This window comes from Anabrus simplex, chromosome 4, assembly GCF_040414725.1.
Source record: "Anabrus simplex isolate iqAnaSimp1 chromosome 4, ASM4041472v1, whole genome shotgun sequence".
Classification (NCBI taxonomy): Eukaryota; Metazoa; Arthropoda; class Insecta; order Orthoptera; family Tettigoniidae; genus Anabrus; species Anabrus simplex.
In genome coordinates, this window is record NC_090268.1 from 290,483,454 (window position 1) to 290,504,575 (window position 21,122).

Sequence of the window (21,122 nt, forward strand, 5' to 3'; positions counted from 1 at the left end):
TTCCTGCCCACACCTGCTCCGGATGCCATCATACCTCACAACTCTCTCATCCTTCTCATGTCCAACTCCTTTCCAGTATCGGAAGCAACCACCTTCCTGTCCTCCTCCAGATACCTTAAACCAACCCCCCCCCCCCACGTCCCCCACCACCAGGCCCCACCCCCAACTTTTTCAAAGCAGATTGGTCCTCTTACCATGCCCATTTGTCCCAAGCCCTAGAAAACCCTCCTCTCCCTCTCTCTGACCAGCACTCCGTTGACAACCTTAACACTTTCATTTTCGCCATTTTCTCTCCCTCCGCATCCAGTATACCAATGAATCTACGCCTACCCCGGCCATGTTCCCACCTCACTTTGTCCGAGTACAGAAGCTCTCTTAGTCCTATCTCCAAGAATTCACGTCCTCCCGTGATCCTTGTTTCCTATGCCTACACCGCCAGACCCTCTGCACCATCCGCAACTACCTAGCAGTCCACATATGCCACTCTTGGGCCCAAACCTACTCCACACTTAATTCCCTACATGTCCACTTCACCAAATTCTGGCAAAAACTTAACAACCTCCTAGGTACCAAGTCCACACCCCGCTACCCGATCATCCATCGTGGCATCAGCCCAGCCACAACAGCGGAAACGCTGGATATAATCTCCAAACACTTCCGTACTCGCTTTAACACCCATGATGATCCTGACTTTGACAACACCGACACCCAGCTCTACTTGTCTTTAGCCTCCTCCCCTACACTCACTCCCTCCGCTTCCCATACTCTCTCTAACCACCCCCTAGATGCACCCATCACACTGTCTGAGATTCAATCCGTTGTCTCCAAAACCCGTAACACCACCCCAGAACCCGACAAAACCCGCTATCTACACATCCATCCAGTCCCACTATCTCTTCTAACTATCCTGGCTACCCTTTACACCTTCATCCTCAGAACTGGTATTTATTCCACAAACTTGGAAACTCACCACCATGCTCCTCTCCCCAAAATGCGGCAAACCATTATCCAAACTTGACTCTTATCATCCTATCATCCTCATAACTGTCCTGGCTAAAATCTTAGATAAGATCCTTGTCCGTTGTCTTCACCCCCACCTCCAAAATAATCACCTGCTTCCCCCCTCCCAATTTGGCTTCCGCCCCTGTCTATCCACCACTGACCAACTCTTACGCCTGTCCAGATCACTTCCACCAATTTCAACCACGCTCGCCCTACTATCCTCATTACTTTTGACTTCTACCTCACATTTCATTCCGTCTGGCATCCAGCACTCCTGTTCAAACTGTGCTTCTTTGCCATCCCCATTTCCTGTATCCAACTCATCTGATCCTACCTTTCTAATTGATCCACCCAGATTTCCATCAACCAGCAGCTCTCCCTTCCTATTACCTTAGGTGTTCCCCAAGGCTCCCCACTCTCTCCTCTCCTATTCATCCTGTTCGTTGTCAATATTCCTTAACCTCCCCAACTACTCCAACCATTCCAATTCGCTGATGACACTGCTATCCTTGCTCCCCTCCCCTCCGTTCAATCCATCAATCGGGCAGTCCAACCCCACATTGATTCCTTCATATCCTGGTGTGATTGATGGCACCTCATACTCAACCCCCTCCAAGAATCAATCCATTCTCTTCCGCCGCCGACGTCGTAGCTCCAGCCATACCCGTGACCACAACCAACTCCAGATCAGTATCCACGATTCCCCAATTCAACCCCAACCCACCCTGAAATACCTCGGAATCCACTTTGATAAACACTTGACCTTCCATACCCACTTTCTTCACCTCAAATCCAAGACTGCCACCTGTGACCGTCTGGTCAGTCTGGTCATATCCTATGGCCAGCACCCAGTGGGGTCTAAACTCCCCCCTCCTTCTCCTCACCTATAAGTCCTTTGTTCGACGCCCCATAACATATGGTTTGACCGCTTGGGCAGCCGCAGCTAATTCTAACCCACACCTATACAGTCCTCTCCACTCCATCGAAAGTCAAACAGTCTGCCATGCCCTCCGCTTCCCCTTCACCTATCTCGCTTCTGATTTGTAAAACATCTTACCTACCGAGCTCGATAGCTGCAGTCGCTTAAGTGCGGCCAGTATCCAGTAATCGGGAGATCGTGGGTTCGAGCCCCACTGTCAGCAGCCCTGAAGATGGTTTTCCGTGGTTTCCCATTTTCACACCAGGCAAATGCCGGGGCTGTACCTTAATTTTGGCCACGGCCGCTTCCTTCCACTTCCTAGTCCTTCCCTATCCTATCGTCGCCATAAGACGTATGTGTGTCGGCGCGACGTAAAAAAAAAAAAAAAAAAAAAAAAAAGACACATCTTACCCTTCCCGAAACTCAATTCCTATATCCTCATTCACTTCCAATGCGCCGTCCAACGTGCCTTCACCCGCGACCATTCTTCTCTGTCTCACCTTCTCCATGGCCCACCCCCTCCCTCCCCGCACTTAACCCAGTCCCTTCTTCACTTGTTCCGTTCCCTTCTCCGAGTGTGTGACAGGACTCTTCCAAACAACTACCCTCTCGTCCACACCAGCAGCAATTTACAGCACGCTCTGTGAAGTGTGTGGGCAGGCATCGGCGTCCTGTCCGCCCATAGCACATTTCATCACCAACATATGTCACACATCTTGTAATCGGTTTAATTGTTCACATATTACTATCCACAATAAACTTGCACAAGTCTCAATGCCAATGGCAATATATTTGTATAGGAATATTTTGTTGTAGTTGTTTGAGTCATCAGCTCTTCATACCACCCTATCCTGTGCTGACCTTTTCATTTCTACGTAACTATCGCATCCTACATCTGCTCAAATCTGCTTGTCATATTCATACCTTGGTATACCCCTACTCTTCCTACCACCTACACTTCCCTCAAAAACCAACTTAATAAGTCCTGGGTGTCTTAAGATGTGTCCTATCATTCTATCTCTTCTTCTCATCAAACTTAGCCAAATCGATCTCCTCTCACCAATTCGATTCAGTATCTCTTCATTCATGATTCAATCTATCCATCTCACCTTCAGCATTCTTCTGTAACACCACATTTCAAAAGCTTCTATCCTTTTTCTTTCTTAGCTAGTTATCGTCCATGTTTCACTTCCATACAATGCCACGCTCCAGATGAACCTCTTCAGAAACATCTAATTAGTAGAGCCCGGATTTCCATGCAAACGCATGTTTTTAAATAAGCTAGCTACACTTCTCAAACTTTGCAAATATTCGTTTTATGGCTTAACAATTCCAAATAACCGTTCTTTTTCCGTGCATGTTTGCATGTTTTGGCATTTCTCGGAGAAAATTCATGCATAATGCATATTTGGACGATTTTGGATTTAATAGCGCATATTTGGACATTTAATATTGCATAATATGACTTTTATTCTGACTTTGACGCATATATATTGTTAACTTGCATCATAGTGCATTTTCTGAATGTTAGTTTGCAGAATTTGGGACAATTTTTCACGTTGTAGGCTACAGTATGTCTATTACTGAGAGACGGAAAGAATGTATTCCTGGCATCCTATGTGACAACCATAGTTAGTAGCCTACATACGGTACAGGTCCTACAGTATAATGCAATTAACCAAACACTTTCTTATCTGTTGCTTGAGTGAACAATGACATGAGTCGGAAGGCCCCACGTCGAAATCTAATTCTTAGGAATAAGGTGTCCCAGTTTTACAGTTGTACATTGCTATAAATTGAACCGTAAATTGTGCATTAATCATTGACGGCTCATTTTTCGTCTGTTAGACGAACAAAAGAAACCTTGTATTGCACTCCTGTGGCGCCGCGTTACTGGGATAGCAGCTTACAAATTCTGGTTTTTCATTGAACCCTCTACCGTTGTTATCCTGGAATGTCCTACCCGGAACTCTCAATCGTCACACGTCTGTGTTATCGCAGCAAGCAATCGTTACCACTTATTGAGGACATTCAAATGAGTCTTCCATCATCGCATGGAGAAGCAGCTGCCGCACATAGAGATAAGTTGAACAAACTAATTCGTTCAAGTCCTGATTTTGAATTCGTCAAGCTTATAAAAGACGTATTGTGGTGAAAATGCAAAAGACGTACAATTTGACCTCACTCTGTCCAAATGTCTTCATTGAATTATGCATCTATCACTTCTCGTGACGTAAAAAGATAATTTTCTGTGCTTAAGTATGTGCTGAATGATAAACGGATGAGCTTAAATCAAGACAATTTGGAGAAATTAGGGTAGTTTTTGTTCATGTTTCAAAAGGAACTGAATTTTGATAGTGCATGAATGCATACATATTTTGAGATTTGATAGTGCATATTTTCTCGTGACTCGGCGCTGATATGGACTTAGTAACAAAAATCAAAATTCAAGAATCTCTGTGATCATAGCCGGGACGGTAACAATGTATAAAACATAAATGATCGGAAATTTAATGCTATATAACTTTAGTTATGTAGTATTCATCGATACGATCACTAATGTTACATACTATCCACTTCATATCCGTATCGACTATATGATCCAATTAATTAATTGAAGGAACAAGAATCCACCTGATCGATACTTTCACTTTTATTTAGCCTTAGGCTATTTCAATAGACATTAAATTAAAAGTTCAGAACATGTTTCGAATGCATTGCATTCATCGTCAGCTTCTTACATTTGGCAAAAGTAAAAATTAGCTAAGAACAGTCTCACAATTTTCTTAAAACCTTAAAAACAAGTGTTAGTAGTGTATGTGTGAAAGGATGTTTGGGGGGGGGGGGGGGGATGCATTGAAGGCGACTGTTAGTTAAACTATGACTTATTATTAAAAATCTTAATGTTAAAAACACTGATGGACTAAAATATAGTTCACTATAAGTCTTGTGAACTTCCATAAGTTCGTTGATTACTGAAGAACTTGTATGAACTATGTGAAGTATTTCTGTTGAACTGTTGGTAAAAAGTTTCCTTAAGAAGGCATCCGGTGTTTTCACGTCTCTTATCTCCTGTTGGGTGGAGAGGTGTGGCTTGTTTCGAATATGAAGTTTGCTATTTGTAGTTTGAATTGAAAAAGTTGAATCGTCTGTATCACGACCTGTAACCAGCAGGAAAAAATGCGGCTATTAGTTGGAATTTGAAAAACGTGACGGATAATAAGTCTTTGAGTGTACCACAGTTTTATCAATAGAGCTTTTGAAATCCCGTTAAACAACAAAGAGAGAAATAAAGAACTAGCCTTCATTCGACAGCAGGCCCTTATTAATGGTTTTAATTTAAAAACCATTAACGGATTAATTGCCAAATGCAAGCATAAACTACAAACAAACTTAACAAAACAATCAGAGCAAACAAAAAAGTATGTAAGGTTCACCTTTAACAATCCCAACATTTATGCAATTACCAATTTATTCAAGAAGCATGACATCAAAATAGCGTTCTCAACGAATAACCGTACAAGACGTAAGTTTTTCAACCACAATATGGTCACTCGAAATAGCGAGGAGCGGTTCCAGGATTCAGGTGTTTATAAACTGACATGCAATCAGTGCAAGGCCACATACATCGGACAATCAGGACGTAACTTCACAATAAGGTACTTAGAACACGTCAATGCGGAGAAACATAAAAGATTCTCTGCAATGGGAGTACACATGAGTGAAACATGCCATAGATTCACAGACATTAAACAAGACCTAGCAATTCTCAACAGGCTAAACAAGGGAAGGTTAATGAACAATCTAGAAAATATTCATATACCTCTAGACAAGTCATTTAATAAGGACAAGAATTTGAATGAAGTAAACGAATAGAGAAACCCCTTATTCGAATGCATATCGAGATATATTGAGTTATTACGAAGGAAGCAAACACGCCCAGTGCACACTTCAAGCAATCACAAGGCCGACACGTCACAAGCAGAAACCACGTCCCCGCCCGTTATAGCAAATGACGACACATCCGCATTTCCCCACCCCCCTAACCAGGCTAACTCACGAACTACAGCACATACACATAGTTACAATACAAGGTTGAAGGCAGCTGGATTAAACCCACTCCCGTAGCACGGGAAGTTAAACAAACACGCAAGGCAAGGGTAAGTTCATACTTCCATACTTTCCAACACTCAAAGACTTATTATCCGTCACGTTTATCAAATTCCAACTAATAGCCGCATTTTTTCCTGCTGGTTACAGGTCGTGATACAGACGATTCAACTTTTTCAATTCAAACTACAAATAGCAAACTTCATATTCGAAACAAGCCACACCTCTCCACCCAACAGGAGATAAGAGACGTGAAAACACCGGATGCCTTCTTAAGGAAACTTTTTACCAACAGTTCAACAGAAATACTTCACATAGTTCATACAAGTTCTTCAGTAATCAACGAACTTATGGAAGTTCACAAGACTTATAGTGAACTATATTTTAGTCCATCAGTGTTTTTAACATTAAGATTTTTAATAATAAGTCATAGTTTAACTAACAGTCGCCTTCAATGCATCCCCCCCCCCCCCCCCCCAACATCCTTTCACACATGCACTACTAACACTTGTTTTTAAGGTTTTAAGAAAATTGTGAGACTGTTCTTAGCTAATTTTTACTTTTGCCAAATGTAAGAAGCTGACGATGAATGCAATGCATTCGAAACATGTTCTGAACTTTTAATTTAATGTCTATTGAAATAGCCTAAGGCTAAATAAAAGTGAAAGTATCGATCAGGTGGATTCTTGTTCCTTCAATTAATTAATTGGATCATATAGTCGATACGGATATGAAGTGGATAGTATGTAACATTAGTGATCGTATCGATGAATACTATATAACTAAAGTTATATAGCATTAAATTTCCGATCATTTATGTTTTATACATTGTTACCGTCCCGGCTATGATCACAGAGATTCTTGAATTTTGATTTTTGTTACTAAGTCCATATCAGCGCCGAGTCACGAGAAAATAGGTAAGCCGAACTTAATAAAAATCGGCATGTAAAGTCGGAGAATGAGGAACTACAGTCTACGCTATAAATAATTTTATAAGACGCCGTAATATTGCAGACTCGAAAGAAAACTAAATGTGAAGGGCTACAAGAGAGAAAGCTTATAAAATTGATCTACAATAACATTTCATTGACCATTGTTTGTTGTGATGTGCTTCGTGTCTTCTGTTGGCACTCATCTCCGGTAGATAGGTTTACTGCTGCGTGCCGAGTTTTTAAAAATTTGCTTTACGTCGCACCGAAACAGATTGGTCTTATGGCGACGATGGGATAGGAGGCGGCCTTGGCCTCAATTAAGGTACAGCCTCAACATTTGTCTGGTGTGAAAATGGGAAACTACTGAATACCATCTTCAGGGCTGCCGACAGTGGGGTTCGAATCCACTATCTCCCGGATGCAAGCTCACAGCTGCGCACCCCTAACCACACGGCCAAATCTCCCAGTCGTACCGAGTGTAACAGCCTGCCAGAATATTTGCGGGAAGTAGCTGGGGAGTTAGATAACTTTCTTCTTTAGGATGCCATTCCTCTGGTTCATAAATTTTCTGATAATACTGGTACGTAACACACTGGTTCATCATAGCATTCGAGCTATTCAATCCCTACTCTGAGGCACTTATTGGAATGATCAGTGTGCATATTTAACGGAATAATGGCAGAGGAGTATTCACTGCTGTCTGCGGCCTGGTCATTCCAGCTGTGGAACTCTGGACTGTTTGATCGGCACCGTAGTACTGTTCGTTAAAAGTGAGAAAATGTTCAGTTTTTTATTTAATCGAGTATTTTATATGACAACATTGCTTTTAGTCGCTACATTCCTACTGATGTTTTTGTAATGACCTATATTTCCTGGCCGAGGCGGTAAAGGCGTACTCGGTTCGCCCGGAAGGACGTGGGTTCGAATCCCCGTCAAGAAGTCGTAAAATCTTAGAAACTACGTTTCCACTTCCGGAGGTGCACATGGTCCTGAGGTTCACTCAGCCTACATCATAAATGAGTACCAGGCTAATTCCTGTGGACAAAGGTGGCCGGGCGTAGAGCTAACCACTCTACCCCACCAAGTGCCGAGGTTACGGATGGTGGAAGCCTTTACCTTCCATCCCTCCCAGGGCCGTCATTGCCTGTACGGAGATGACTCTCTCTCTCTCTTTCTCTCTCTCTGATGTTGACTTCAGTTAGGAAAACCACAAAGTCAGTCTTGCTGAGAATCCCGTAGCGAAGCACGGGTACATCAGCTAGTTATCCATATGTTCTTAACCAGATAATTTATAAAGTTTGTACATAACATCATTTATGTATAAATGTAGGTCATTGAGTTTTCTTTTTTCTGTATATATATATGTGTCATACGATAAATAACAATATCGAGTTTTCTTCTTAAACAAAGTATTACCATTATACCCTTGTATGTATTTAGAAAAAACTTTGTAGAGTTGTACTTAGAATCAATGTACTAAACTAGTAGGTATTCATATATAGATTTTTAAGAGTCCTATAATAATACATTATTTTTAGATTCCTAACCAGGTAATTTATTACATACATTTTTTTTTTGTTTTTGCTATTTGCTTTACGTCGCACCGACACAGATAGGTCTTATGGCGACGATGGGATGGGAAAGGCCTAGGAAGTGGAAGTGGAAGGAAGCGGCCATGGCCTTAATTAAGGTACAGCCCCGGCATTTGCCTGGTGTGAAAATGGGAAACCACGGAAAACCATCTTCACAGCTGCCGACAGTGGGGCTCGAACCCATAAGAGTTTTGATAGAAACAGTGTATTAGCATTATGCTCTTGTACTGTATGTATTAGAAAAAAAGGAAGAAAAGAAGAAAAAAGAGGAAAAGTCATGCATCATCACAAATAAATAATAAAACACCTTCCCCCTTCTTTCACTTCACTTTCACCCTCCTCCAACCCGCCAAATCTCCTGGCCAGAGAGCAGGCATAGCCTACTAGGTGGCCCGCCACTCCCCATCAGGGAAGGGAATGAAAACTTCTGATGATGATGATGATGTTGATGATGATGATGATGCCTCCACGGTATGCACTAGCCATGCATCTTGGTATGTGTGCTAATTACCAACTGATGAGCTCAATTTAGAACAATGGGAAAAAAGCTGGCAACCAGGAATGAGCTAGAAAATTTATAATGTCCAATAACGGATCAACTATACTGGTATTACAAATTTACTCATTTGGGACAAATATTTAACGTTCCCCATGGGAATCAACGTCTATATCATCTGATGGCCAGGCAGGCATCAATTTTTGAAAATGAGACAAAGTCTCTCATAGTGCATTGGCGTCCGGCTCCATGGCTAAATGGTTAGCGTGTTGGCCTTTGGCTACAGGTGTCCTGGGTTCGATTCCCGGTAGGGTCGGGAATTTTAACCATCATTAGTTAATTTCCCTGGCACGAGGGCTGGGTGTATGTGTCGTCTTCATCATCATTTCATCTTCATCACGACGCGCAGGTCGCCTACAGGCGTCAAATCAAAAGACCTGCACCTTGCGAACCGAACATGTTCTCAGACACTCCCGGCACTAAAATCCATATGCCATTTCATTTTTTTCAGTGCATTGGCACTGCCGGTGGTTCCAAGTAGCCTACACAGTGGCCTCCACGGTATGCACTAGCCAGCGTCTTGGTAGGTGTGCTATTTACCAACTGATGAGCCCAACTTGGGCAAAACAATGGCAACCAGGAACGAGTTAGCTGGAAAATTTATAATATCTAATAAGAGACCAACTATATTGGTATTATCTTCATTTTTATAATTTTACATGGATCATTTACAGAAACATGTAAAACGATAATGTGTGATTCAGCTGAGAGGAAACGTTGTAAGCAGTTCAGCTTATGTTGAAGACTTGGTCCCAATAACAGATATAGCTTAAAAACTTATCTAGTATAGAGTGCGGCATAAGTCAGTTAATGGATAATGAATGCACAACGAAGTGTACTGTATACTGTAGTATTAATGGTTTATACAAAAACACTAATTTACTGTACATATCTTGACACAAGTCCTTATTTACCAAACATGCTTTCAAATTCTTGGTCAATCAAATCTCTTAAATGCTTTAGGTTTAGTGGCTTTGTAGCAAAAACTTTGTGCTTCGATATCTTCCATACTGAAAAATCACACGATAGTAGGTCCAGTGATCTCGGCGGCCTTCCAATCCACTCTTCAAAATAGTCGTTCAGAAATTACGGACATGTTTTTGTAGAACAGTGAAGCACCATCTTGTTGCCAAATAAGGTTGTTTCATACTGCTTCAAATACAGGGATAGCCTAATTCTATCATAACTTCTCTTAAAATCTGAAGGTACCGGATTGCAGTCACGGTCCCATTGAAAAAATAAGAACCTCTCACTCCTTCGCTGCATTTACCTATCCAAACAGTACCTCCGGGAACATTCAATTCTTCCTTATTTACAAAAAAAAACTGTGTATTTGTTTTGTAAAAGTTAAGATCACTTTCACTTTGGATCGCAAATAGAGCGAGCGGCGCCCAGCTGTGAGTTTGCATTAGGGAGATAGTGAGTTTGAACCTCGCTGTCAGCAGCCATGAAGATGGTTTTCCATGGTTTCCCATTTTCACACCAGTCAAATGCTGGGCTTGTACCTTAATTAAGTCCACAACACTTCCTTCCCTCTCCTAGCTCTTTCCTGTTCCAACATTGCCGAAAGACCTATCTGTGTTGTGCAATGTAAAGCAGCTTGTAATAAAAACAAAAAAAGAACAAAAAACCCACTACTTCGGACAACACACCACTCACAAAATTCATGTCTTCAATCAGGATCATCCTCGTTTAGGGCATGTAGCAATATATAACGTCCTTCTTATACTTCTATCAAAAAATTTAGTTATTTAGGATCTCTTCTTGAATGCCTGTACAATGACCTGCAGATTTTCTTTTGTAGCTACTGATTTTTGGCAGAACCTGCCTCCTCGAACCTTCAATTTAATTTGTAGAGAGCTTGCTTGCATGGTGGCTGAGTATGTGGGAACTTTTCAATGAAAGATTTCCGACTCGTTGGTTGAATAGTCAGCATACTGGCCTTATGTTCAGAGGGTCCCAGGTTCAATTCCCGTCCGGGTCGGGGATTTTAACCTTAATTGGTTAATTCCAATGGCTCAGGAGCTGGGTGTGTGTGTGGCATATTCAGCATTAGAAATCATCCTAGGTACGGCCGTCATTTTCACAGACATGCAGGTCGCCTAATAGGCCCTCTACAAGGAAAAGATCCATACCAGGCCTCTCTGGAGGCCATACGCCATTATTATTAATGAATATCTTACAACTTCAAAATTTCGATCAAGTTGACACCACTTATGTAAAACAAATACGCGCTGTTTTGCGGACTTTCTATTCATTATGTAAGCTTTTCACGCTAACAATGAATGCACAAATGAAGCCAGCTTGTCACTTGTTACTAACAAGCTAGTCCTGCCACTACTCTTTAAACAAATTTCCTTCACTGCACACAGTTTCTGCCATTACTTAGCTTAAATGTGATCATCGACAGTAAAGTGCAATAATGTGCAGGGGTGAATAGACTTATGCCACATCCCGCATATTGGAATTTGAAAAGAAATACAGAGAATATCGCACAAAAGCCCATACACTAGATTCTCGTTAATCTGGCCATTTCTTGCACAGAGAGGTCCCGAATGAGCAAGATCTGGATTGTTGACAGTGTCTGAGAAATTGAGTTGAATACCTACTGTACTTTATAAAATCCAATGGTACATAACATTCATAAATTTAAGAATTCTTAGTAGCCATGATGAAGATGTTTGACAGAAGGAAAGTTAGTGAACTAGACCAGATTTTAACCAATGAGGAAAAAATCAAAATTGTGCTGGAAAATAAAGATGAAGAAATTGTAAACTGTGTGTAAATTTCTGTCATGATGTCATATTTTAATGGACTGTAAATTTTAATTATTTAAGGTATGTGTGAATTTGTATATGAACGTGTTGTATTTACAATGCTAATATAATAGTTAGTAACTGGGCCGCTCAATCTAATGTAAGTCATAGTGTAAAATTTTGAAATACTTACAGTTCGTGTGAAATTTTATACGATGGTGTTTTAATGTTAAGCTAGTAGTGAGCTCAACCTATAGTATTGAAAGCCGTAGTGTTAAGCACTGGAAATACTTAAGTTGTATGTGAATTTGTATATGATGATGCTGGATTTAGAATGTTAAACTAGTAGTGGTATTTCTTGAAATATTTTCTTTCCAGGGAGTAGTTTGTTGTACTTTTGTTGTTGTTATTGTTGTTGTTGTTGTTGTTGTTGTAGGTCACAGTGTAAAATTTTGAATTACTTCAGGTTTGTGTGAATTTGTATACGACTATGCTGGATTTAGAATGTTAAACTGGTAGTATTTCATATAATATTTTCTTTCCATGGAATGGCTTGTTGTACTCTTGCTGTTATATTTGTTGTTGTTGTTGTTGATGTTTAATTATGTTTTAAATTTACTTTATTATCACACTACTGTAAGTGACCATTGACATCGGGATATTCCCAATTGCGATGTATTTATTAATAACAATATCCCATGTTAAAAGAAAGGATAGAACAGAGAACATGAACATTTCTCACACTGCTGGTATTGAACCATCGATACCTTCTTGGAGCATAATTCAATTACTTGGTATGTGCAATACCAACATAATGCTTGTAAGGTGGTTGCATGACAAAGCATGGCTTGCATATTATTGAGTAACATTTACTTTCTTTTTGATATTATAAAAAGTTGCATGTCCAACATTGTATTCAGCAGCAATGGCTTTCTGGAGAGAACCAAGGCCCAACTTGCCTAAAATTTCCAGTTTCTGCTGTAGATCTAACATATGTACTTTCATTCTGAAATCCTTGAATAGGCTGAGATTAGGTATGGGCAGATCCACAGTGATTTTAGTCAGATGGGGTTACTTCGATGCTAACAACTGTGAATGCAGGGAAGACCATTTTTTACAATCTATTTTACGTCACACCGATACAGGTAGGTCTTATGGCGACAATGGGATAGGAAAGAGCTAGGAGTGGGAAGGAAGCGACCGTGGCCTTATTTACGGTACAGCCGCAGCATGTCCCTGTTGTGAAAAACTCTAAAACATATGCTTCTATGTCCTCTGTGCCCGTCTTCCTGTACAAAAGATGAACTCTTTTGAGGCACAAAAAAATGCACTTGATGTAGCAAAGTTTTGATTGAAATGTGTGTAATGGGACTGAGTAATTTTAATTGTATATTCTAGATGTTTCTGACATGAGAATAATAAATTATGAAGCCATGAATACTGTTACTGAAGTCAAGTTTTAAAAATTTAAAAAACAGGACAGGAGGGCTGTGTTGAAGGCGTGACTGCAAGGTATATGTCATAGAATACGTCTTTCTGACAGAAATGAAGTAGATCAAATTACATGTAACAACAATATTTATTATCACTTGGCACACAAGGCTATCTGACCCCCATCCACAGATGCCGTATCTGCATAAAAGGTAGTCGAGGAGACACCAATCTCTCGGCTGTTGCATCCAAAAGCTTAGGTGGATATCAGAACCCAATCAATCTAGAAAGTATAAGTACCTTCCCTATCACAAACTAAGTGTGGCAGTAATTACCTACGCCAAATCTAGGTACATCTTTCAAGACAACCTTGGCATGCAATTTCTCTATCACCTGGCTCTTGTGGGTCTGAAGTTCTTCCTGTACCACCGTCTGTTACATCACAGCCATAACCAAACTCACCGTCTAAATATAAACTCAACACCAAAGTGCTTATTGGCAATTTGGGAAATTCTATCAAACACAACCATCCAATGCACCTCCTCTACAAGCTGCTGGTGATCAGAGATGGTCTGTGAGAGATCTCCAGCAACTGCTTCGTCATCTACAATCGATTCCGAGTCCATCATAGACTTGGTAGAAATGTTGGACTGTACATCCCGCCGTGAGGTTGCATCCACTTTCCTGTGCTGCCATGTACTCACTGGAACGTTCTGCTGCAGATTTCTTGGGCTTACTTGACTCCTCAGATTCCCTCTATCTTTCTAAATGCATTTATGGCAGATTCAAATCTATTTAGATAGAAAATATTTAAACATTTTGCAAATTTAGCACAAGTTTAAAATTTTCAAGTGACCTGGTCATGAATTTATGGAATCATGGAAACTAATGGTAGTTAGTACGGCAGAGTTCTATGAGACAAATATAACGATACCACTTGCAACAATCTAGCACCATGGAGTCACAAGCTATACTCTATTACAATTACTAAAACTAATTTCAAAGAATATTTTCACCCTTCACCGTTTTGACTTTACATTAACAATTTTTACAATTTACTTTACGTCACACCAATATATTAACCGTTTAGAAATCAATTATACTTGCAAAGTTATTAAGCTGAACTTAATACACATTCCTGTGTGACAGTCTAAATTCTACATGGGGCACAATACACGAACGAAATGAAAGACATATTCTTCGTCAAAATATTGACACATTGTTAGCAACCAGTTAATAGCCGGAGCTTAGCTGTTGATAGCAACTCATAAGAGCATAGAAGCTCATCTCTGCTTACTTATGCACAGCTTATCTCTGCTTACTTACGCACAACTTGAGGGAGGCTGGATTACTGACAGACTGGGCCATTGAGGGCCGGATCAGTGAGATTCTAGTGCATTTACCGAAGTGATACTGCTGGGAAGAACTCTATAAAGACAGTATACCAAGCATGTAATATAATTTTAGAACAGGTGGGTCATCTGGATTTCTCAGGATTTGTATTTTTAAAATTATTTATGTTTTAAGGGACCAAAACAACAAAGTCATCAGCCTTTTCCCTCAGGAATGTAATATATTAAAAGAAATAAAATCAAGGCAAAGGAAAACTTATGCAGCAACTTCACAGTTGCAATTAACATACTGTACATGGTAAACGGTATGCAGGAGATGACTAATTAACGACCATACAATATATGAAACCTCAACAACACTTGTGCTATGGTTTCTTAGAGAATAACCTATCACAAATTAATCATGCTTTCATGGCTGTTTTTGTTACTACAGACGACAACACTACAGTCCCTTTTACCACTGCTAGATGGGACCACCAGCTATTTATGTGTGACTTGACTTTCTTTGACTTGACTTATTATTTGGTGAAATTTCTCCACACAGTACGGTTCATGGCCATTTTCTTAACTTCACTCCAGGTCTTGTCAACCTCTGTGATTTCCTTTTCAATCATCCTCTTCCAGGTCTTCTTGGGCCGACCTCGCTTTCTGGAGCCCTCAGGGTTCCAGTCCAGCGCTGCCCTCTCAACAGCTCCATCCGGCTTCCTTAATGTGTGCCCAACCCAACACCATTTCCTCTCCTTGATCTGGACGTCAATCGGCTGCTGATTGGTCATGGTCCAAAGTCTTCATTTGAGATTATGTCCGGCCACCTCACATCTGTTATGCGACGCAGACATCTATTAATGAACACCTGCAGCTGGTTATTAATCTGTTTTGTAACTTTCCATGTTTCACAGCTGTATAGAAGAATCGACTTCACATTGCTGTTGAAGAGGCGAAGATTAGTCTTCCTGGAGATGTTTCTATTCTTCCACATGGGGTAGAGCTGGATAAACACACCATTTGCCTTCCAGATACAGACTCGAACATCTTCCTCTGCTCCCCCATCCGTTGTAACTATACTCCCAAGGTAGAGGAAGGACTCAACTCACTCAATTTCCTTTCCATTTACTGTCAAACTGGTCATGACATCCGAATTAATCCTCATCTCTTTAGTCTTGTTTGTGTTGATCATGAGACCTGAACGTTCCCCTTCCTTCTTCAACCTACTCAATTTGTCTTCTATGTCCCAGTACCGCTGTGCCATAAGGCAAACGTCATCTGCGAAGTCAAGCTCTCATCCCCCATTGAACACCCCTCTTCCGTCCTCCTGTTATCCTCTTCATCACACTATCTAGGACCAGCAGGAACAGAGTGGGAGAAAGAACACACCCCTGTCTCACTCCAGATTTGACGTTTATATTTTCTGTTAGTTTCCCTTCATGAAGAACCTGACACTCATACCCCTCGTACATCTCTTTCATGATATTTATAATCTTTGATGGAATTCTGTATTCCTGGAGGGTCTTCCACAAGATTCTTTGATTTACATAATCAAAGGCTTTCTCGAAGTCCACAAATGCGAGGTAGAGGGTATTCAGCCATTCCACACTCTGCTCTGTGATGATTCGGAGTGTAATGATGAAATCCACACAGCTGCGATGTTGCCGAATTTTCGCCTGTTCCTTTCAAAGCCTTCTTTCTACTGAATCCTTTATGCGCTTCAGGATGACTCGCGACAGCACTTTGCTTGGAATGGGGAGCAAGGTGATACCCCTCCAGTTGTTGCAGTTTGTTGTATCCCCTTTTTCTGTAACTTGATTATCAGCCCTTTTCTCCGCTTTTCATTTCTTCTCCAGCAGTGGGTGCAGCAATCTGATTGTAGTATCAAGGTCTGCTTTCAGTACTTCCACTGGAATGTTGTCCAGACCTGGTGCATTCCCATTTTTCATCTGCTTCAATGCTGTCCGTATCTAACCCTGGGTAGGAGAGTCAAGGCTGATGCCTGGATCACTTTCTGCTTCTTCTTCATCTTCTCCTTGCTGCTCATTTTCCAGTCCCATATTCTATTAAAAACCTCCGCAAAGTGTTCCCTCCATCTACTCAGCTGTTGTTCACACGTAGTGAGGATCTCACCTGTCTTGCTCTTCACAGGCCTAGTTTTATTAAAACCTTTCTTCGAAAGCATCTTTGTGATGCCATAAAGCTCTTTTATATCCTCTCTTTTTGCCGCTTGTTCTCCTTTCTCTGGTTGCTCATTAATCCACTTCCTGTAATCCTTTCACACATTCCTCTTTACTTCCCTATCTGCTATTGAATACTCAACTTGTGTTTGAGCCTTCTGCTGTCTAGTCTTGCATATATTTAGCTTGGCCTTTATCTCCTTCCTGTAATTTATCTTGTCCCAGGTCTGATAAGGTAGTTTTTGAACAACTGTTTCTTACTTGTTTCCACAAAGATGTTCTTTACCTCACTCCATACAGTCTCCATATTCTTCTGTATCTCATAATCCAACACCTGGAATCTGTTGTTAAGTTCCAGTTGAAATTGTTCCAACATCTGCCAATTCTTTAGCTTACCAACATCAAATTTCTTGTGCCGAGTGTTAAACTATTGGTGAACTGCCACAATCTTTATACGGAAGTTGGCGACAACAAGATGATGGTCACTGCCAATGTCTGCTCCTCTCTTGTTCCTAGTTTCTTCCAAACTTCTTCTGAACCTCCTGCTCACCGCAATGTGATCAATTTGGTTTTCCACAACTTGATCAGGAGACACCCCTGTGACCTTGTGACACCGCCTATGCGGGAACACCGTGCCACCTATCACCAAGTCTCATTTTCATTCATCTCGCCAAGACCGTGTATACCCATGATGTGCTCCAATCCTTTATTTTTTTAGCCAACCTTCGCGTTGTCTCCTATAACTATGAGAATATCCTTCTTACTTTCTTGCATTGTGGCATCTCCAAACATTTGGTAGAATTCTTCCTTTCTTTCCAGCTGCGATTGTTCTGTAGGTGCATAGCATTGGATAATGGTCACATTACTGATCATGGTCTTGAACCTACCAGTCAGTAGTCTACTAGAAATCAGCTTCCACTCCATAAGACTTCTCATTGCATTTCTACTGAGCAGCAACCCCACTCCCTCCCTGTGCTCTTCGTCCTCACCACCAGAATATAGAAATGTAATTCCATCTGTTGTTTGTATCTCACCAAATCCTGGCCACCTCTCTTCATTTAATCCCAGAATGTTCAACCATAGTTCTTCATTTCCCGTGTCACTTTTTCAGTCTGCTTTTCTTCCTCAAGGTCCTCACATTCCAGAAATCAATTTTTGTTATCCCCTTCATGCCAAAGGTCGTCATCAGGTTATCCGCCCTGTTTTGTAATTTCGCTTCAGTTTCTATAATAAGATTACTTAAGAAGGTGGAGTGATTAACCCATTGCTTCCGAGTGCCTTGACAGGGCTGCCATCTTAAGCCTGAGGCACCAAGCTGGTTTTCTGTCGTCTTTTTTTTTCCCCTTAGCCTTTGAAGTTCCCACTTCTACTGCAAGGCAGCAGTTCTTGTTCTATTTACCCAGAACAGGAGGGTTGCCTCTTCCGCCAGTTCCACCGTTCTGAAGTCCCTCTTCTCGGCCTTCACTGCCATTGAGGTTTTCACCATAACCCTGGCAAGGGACCCTTACATGGGACCGCCAGCCGGGTCAGCTGGACCAAGGTTTTTTTAAAGAGGAGTTACTCCTCTATCACTTGCCCTTTTTCCCGACTTGTAACAGGCAGAGTCTGGCTTCCCAAACATTGGGGCCAGTTTGGTGGGGTTTATTTCAGTGTAGAATGAGAAAATTTGTTTTAAATTACAGAATGAAAGCCATGCAAAATGCCTCGCTGGGATCAGTCGACAAAACTTCCAAACCAACATCACCATGGATCGAACAATACTAGAGAGTTTTGAAAACCACCATCACCCTATTTCAGTCGTTCTTTCTATTTCAATTTCAAGAGAGTTGAATTCAAAAGCTGTTACCTGCACATGAGGTAGAACTGAGCCAGACAATGTAAACTCAGATTTCAGGTATGACGCTGGATCAAGTGGTTCATACTCATCTCCAAAATCTGCTTTACCCAAGAGATGGTCAACTTCTGCAATAATTGCATACTGTTTGTCTGTAAAGAGAAAAACAAAGATTCAGATAAAATGTCATGCCATTTCTCAGAGACATACTATAGCTAAAAGCAGTTTAACAAGAATTTGCACTAGACAATGTTATGGTCGCCAGTTCACAGACTAGTTTGATGTTATTGAGCATATTTTACTTCCATACCATGTTACACTCTACAAAAATGTCTTTTTGATGCACATAGCTGTACCTTGGAGGTATAGGACACTGTCACATTTACTCGATTTTATAGGAGAGCAGTTTGAAGATGTTTGACTTTGTTCTCCCCTAATTTTATTGCCTATTTATAGCATTATCGTAACAAACCAGTTAACTCCATGTACATTATGTATCATGATGCTTTATATTTAAGGTTATTTGTTTTTTTACTTACTGGTGGACATGGTGTCACATACCTCTCATTATCATGTTAAATTGAATGACATAGTGTTTTTGGTATTCAAGAAATAACCAGGTGTACTGAGATGGCATTCTTGCTATGCCAAACATGAACAATTTCTCTTCTTCAGAAAAGCTTTCATCGCTTGGAGTAGTTTACATTCTACATCCCCTCACTTCTGCAATCATTGGTTAGATATTCACTTGTTATGTTCACGTGACTGAAACCCATATTCTCAAATTCCTTATCCTTAGAGGTAACTAACTTCATGATATCTCCCCATCAATGTCAGCAATAAACTAGTTTTCCCCACTTCCTTTCTCAGAAATGTCTCAATGGCTCTCTCTCTCTCTCTCTCTCCAACAACAACAACAACAACAACAACAACAACAACAACAACAACAACAACAACAACAACGACAACAACATCATCATCAACAACAACAACATCAGCAACAGCAACAACAACAACAATAATAATTGTACTGGGAGGTACAACTCTACGCCGCACATTTAAATGTTGCGCCTAATAAAACCTTCTCTACAGGAGAAACACTGAACTTGAAACTTGACCTACTTAAACTATTCCTCAGAAGATGTCACTACCGAATATTTTGGTTATTTTGAAGTTTCCCGTACTGTATAAAATTATACGCGTTTTGTTTACCATTTATCAAGAAGTTTGGACTTTCAGCAACAGATCTCACTACTAACAAACTTTGATCATGCACCCTGGTGCAAAATGGAAGAACCTTTTTGAAGAAATTTTGTATTCATAAGTTTTTCTTTACTAAATTTCGTTCATCCATTTTTGGGTTGGCAATATTTATCTTTTCTTTCCGCCTGTTTTGTATCCAACCAATCAAGAATTTCTGTAAATAATTTCCAACCAATCACATATTTCTTCTTTGATTTTGTGTGTAACTTTTGTATCCTCCAATAAAATTCTGTGGGTGTGTTGATTATTCATGAAAGGTCTCGAACCTTCCCCGAGGATTTATAAACTGCGGATTTTCACGTCTCTTGGCCATTTGATCAACATCTAACTAAGTGTGTGTGTGTGAAGCAGGAGGCGGGAGGTGCCTCTTTATCAGGCAGCAGTACTTCGACAAGGTATGGCCACTTAACATCTTCACCTTTTGCCAGCTCCGCAGTTGAACCCGAGGGATAGGTCCGAAACTTTAATATGTAACCACCTTCTCTAAAATGTAATTTTCTGCCGGCTTATGTAAAAATTTCATAAAATCTTTAACTGTAAATCAGGGATAGAGAGTGATACACCCTCTCGAGCTTCCCTTCATCTTGGTTTGAGGTACCGTATTTGTTTTTAATATGTATTCAAGTTATCTCCATCCGAGCAACCTCAGTAGTTTGGGATTAGCCCCTGTTTCGTTGGCCAAGAGCCCTATAAGTTTTTAAATTTCTCTTTGGGAGCTCAATCTTTGACTCCATTCCACTTGTACTTGGGCTGTTTATTGAACCTATTCTTTTTCACTAAGGCTCCGTAGGTTGGGTACTAGATATCTCTGTGTAATAAGATTGCTATTTGTAAAAAGTGCCTTGTAAGGCCAGTAATTACTAGATTTTCACATTGTGTTGCCTTGCGTAGGCTGGGAACACTGAGAACACCTCAGCTCTTTTCGAGTATTGTAAGAATGCCTCTGGGAGGCTCGATATTGTAATTAGGAGCAAGTGCTCCATGTGTTAAGGGATTTCTGCCCTTTGAACAAATTAGTGTTTTGTAATGTTGAGCTCGGAGCTCAAAATTGTAAAACTAGGGGCTTTTAGCCCAAGAGTGTTAAAATTTTGAAATCTTGGATCTCTCTAAGTCTTGTTTCCAAATTGTTATTTCATCAAGTGAAAAGTTGTTATAATTTTGTTATTTCTTCTGAAAATATAACCTTTGTTAAAATTTTAAATTAACTTTG

At 40.6% G+C, this 21,122-nt stretch overlaps 1 protein-coding gene across 1 annotated transcript in view; it reads right to left on the reverse strand.

The window, feature by feature from the left end:
* The window catches only part of LOC136872660 (putative ribosome-binding factor A, mitochondrial), a 111,477-nt gene that overhangs the window by 35,028 nt on the left and 55,327 nt on the right, over positions 1-21,122 (reverse strand). The window contains exon 4 of the mRNA XM_067146471.2: positions 18,662-18,801. Within this exon, the coding sequence (XP_067002572.2) occupies positions 18,662-18,801 (140 nt within the window). The remainder of the gene's footprint in view (positions 1-18,661; positions 18,802-21,122) is intronic.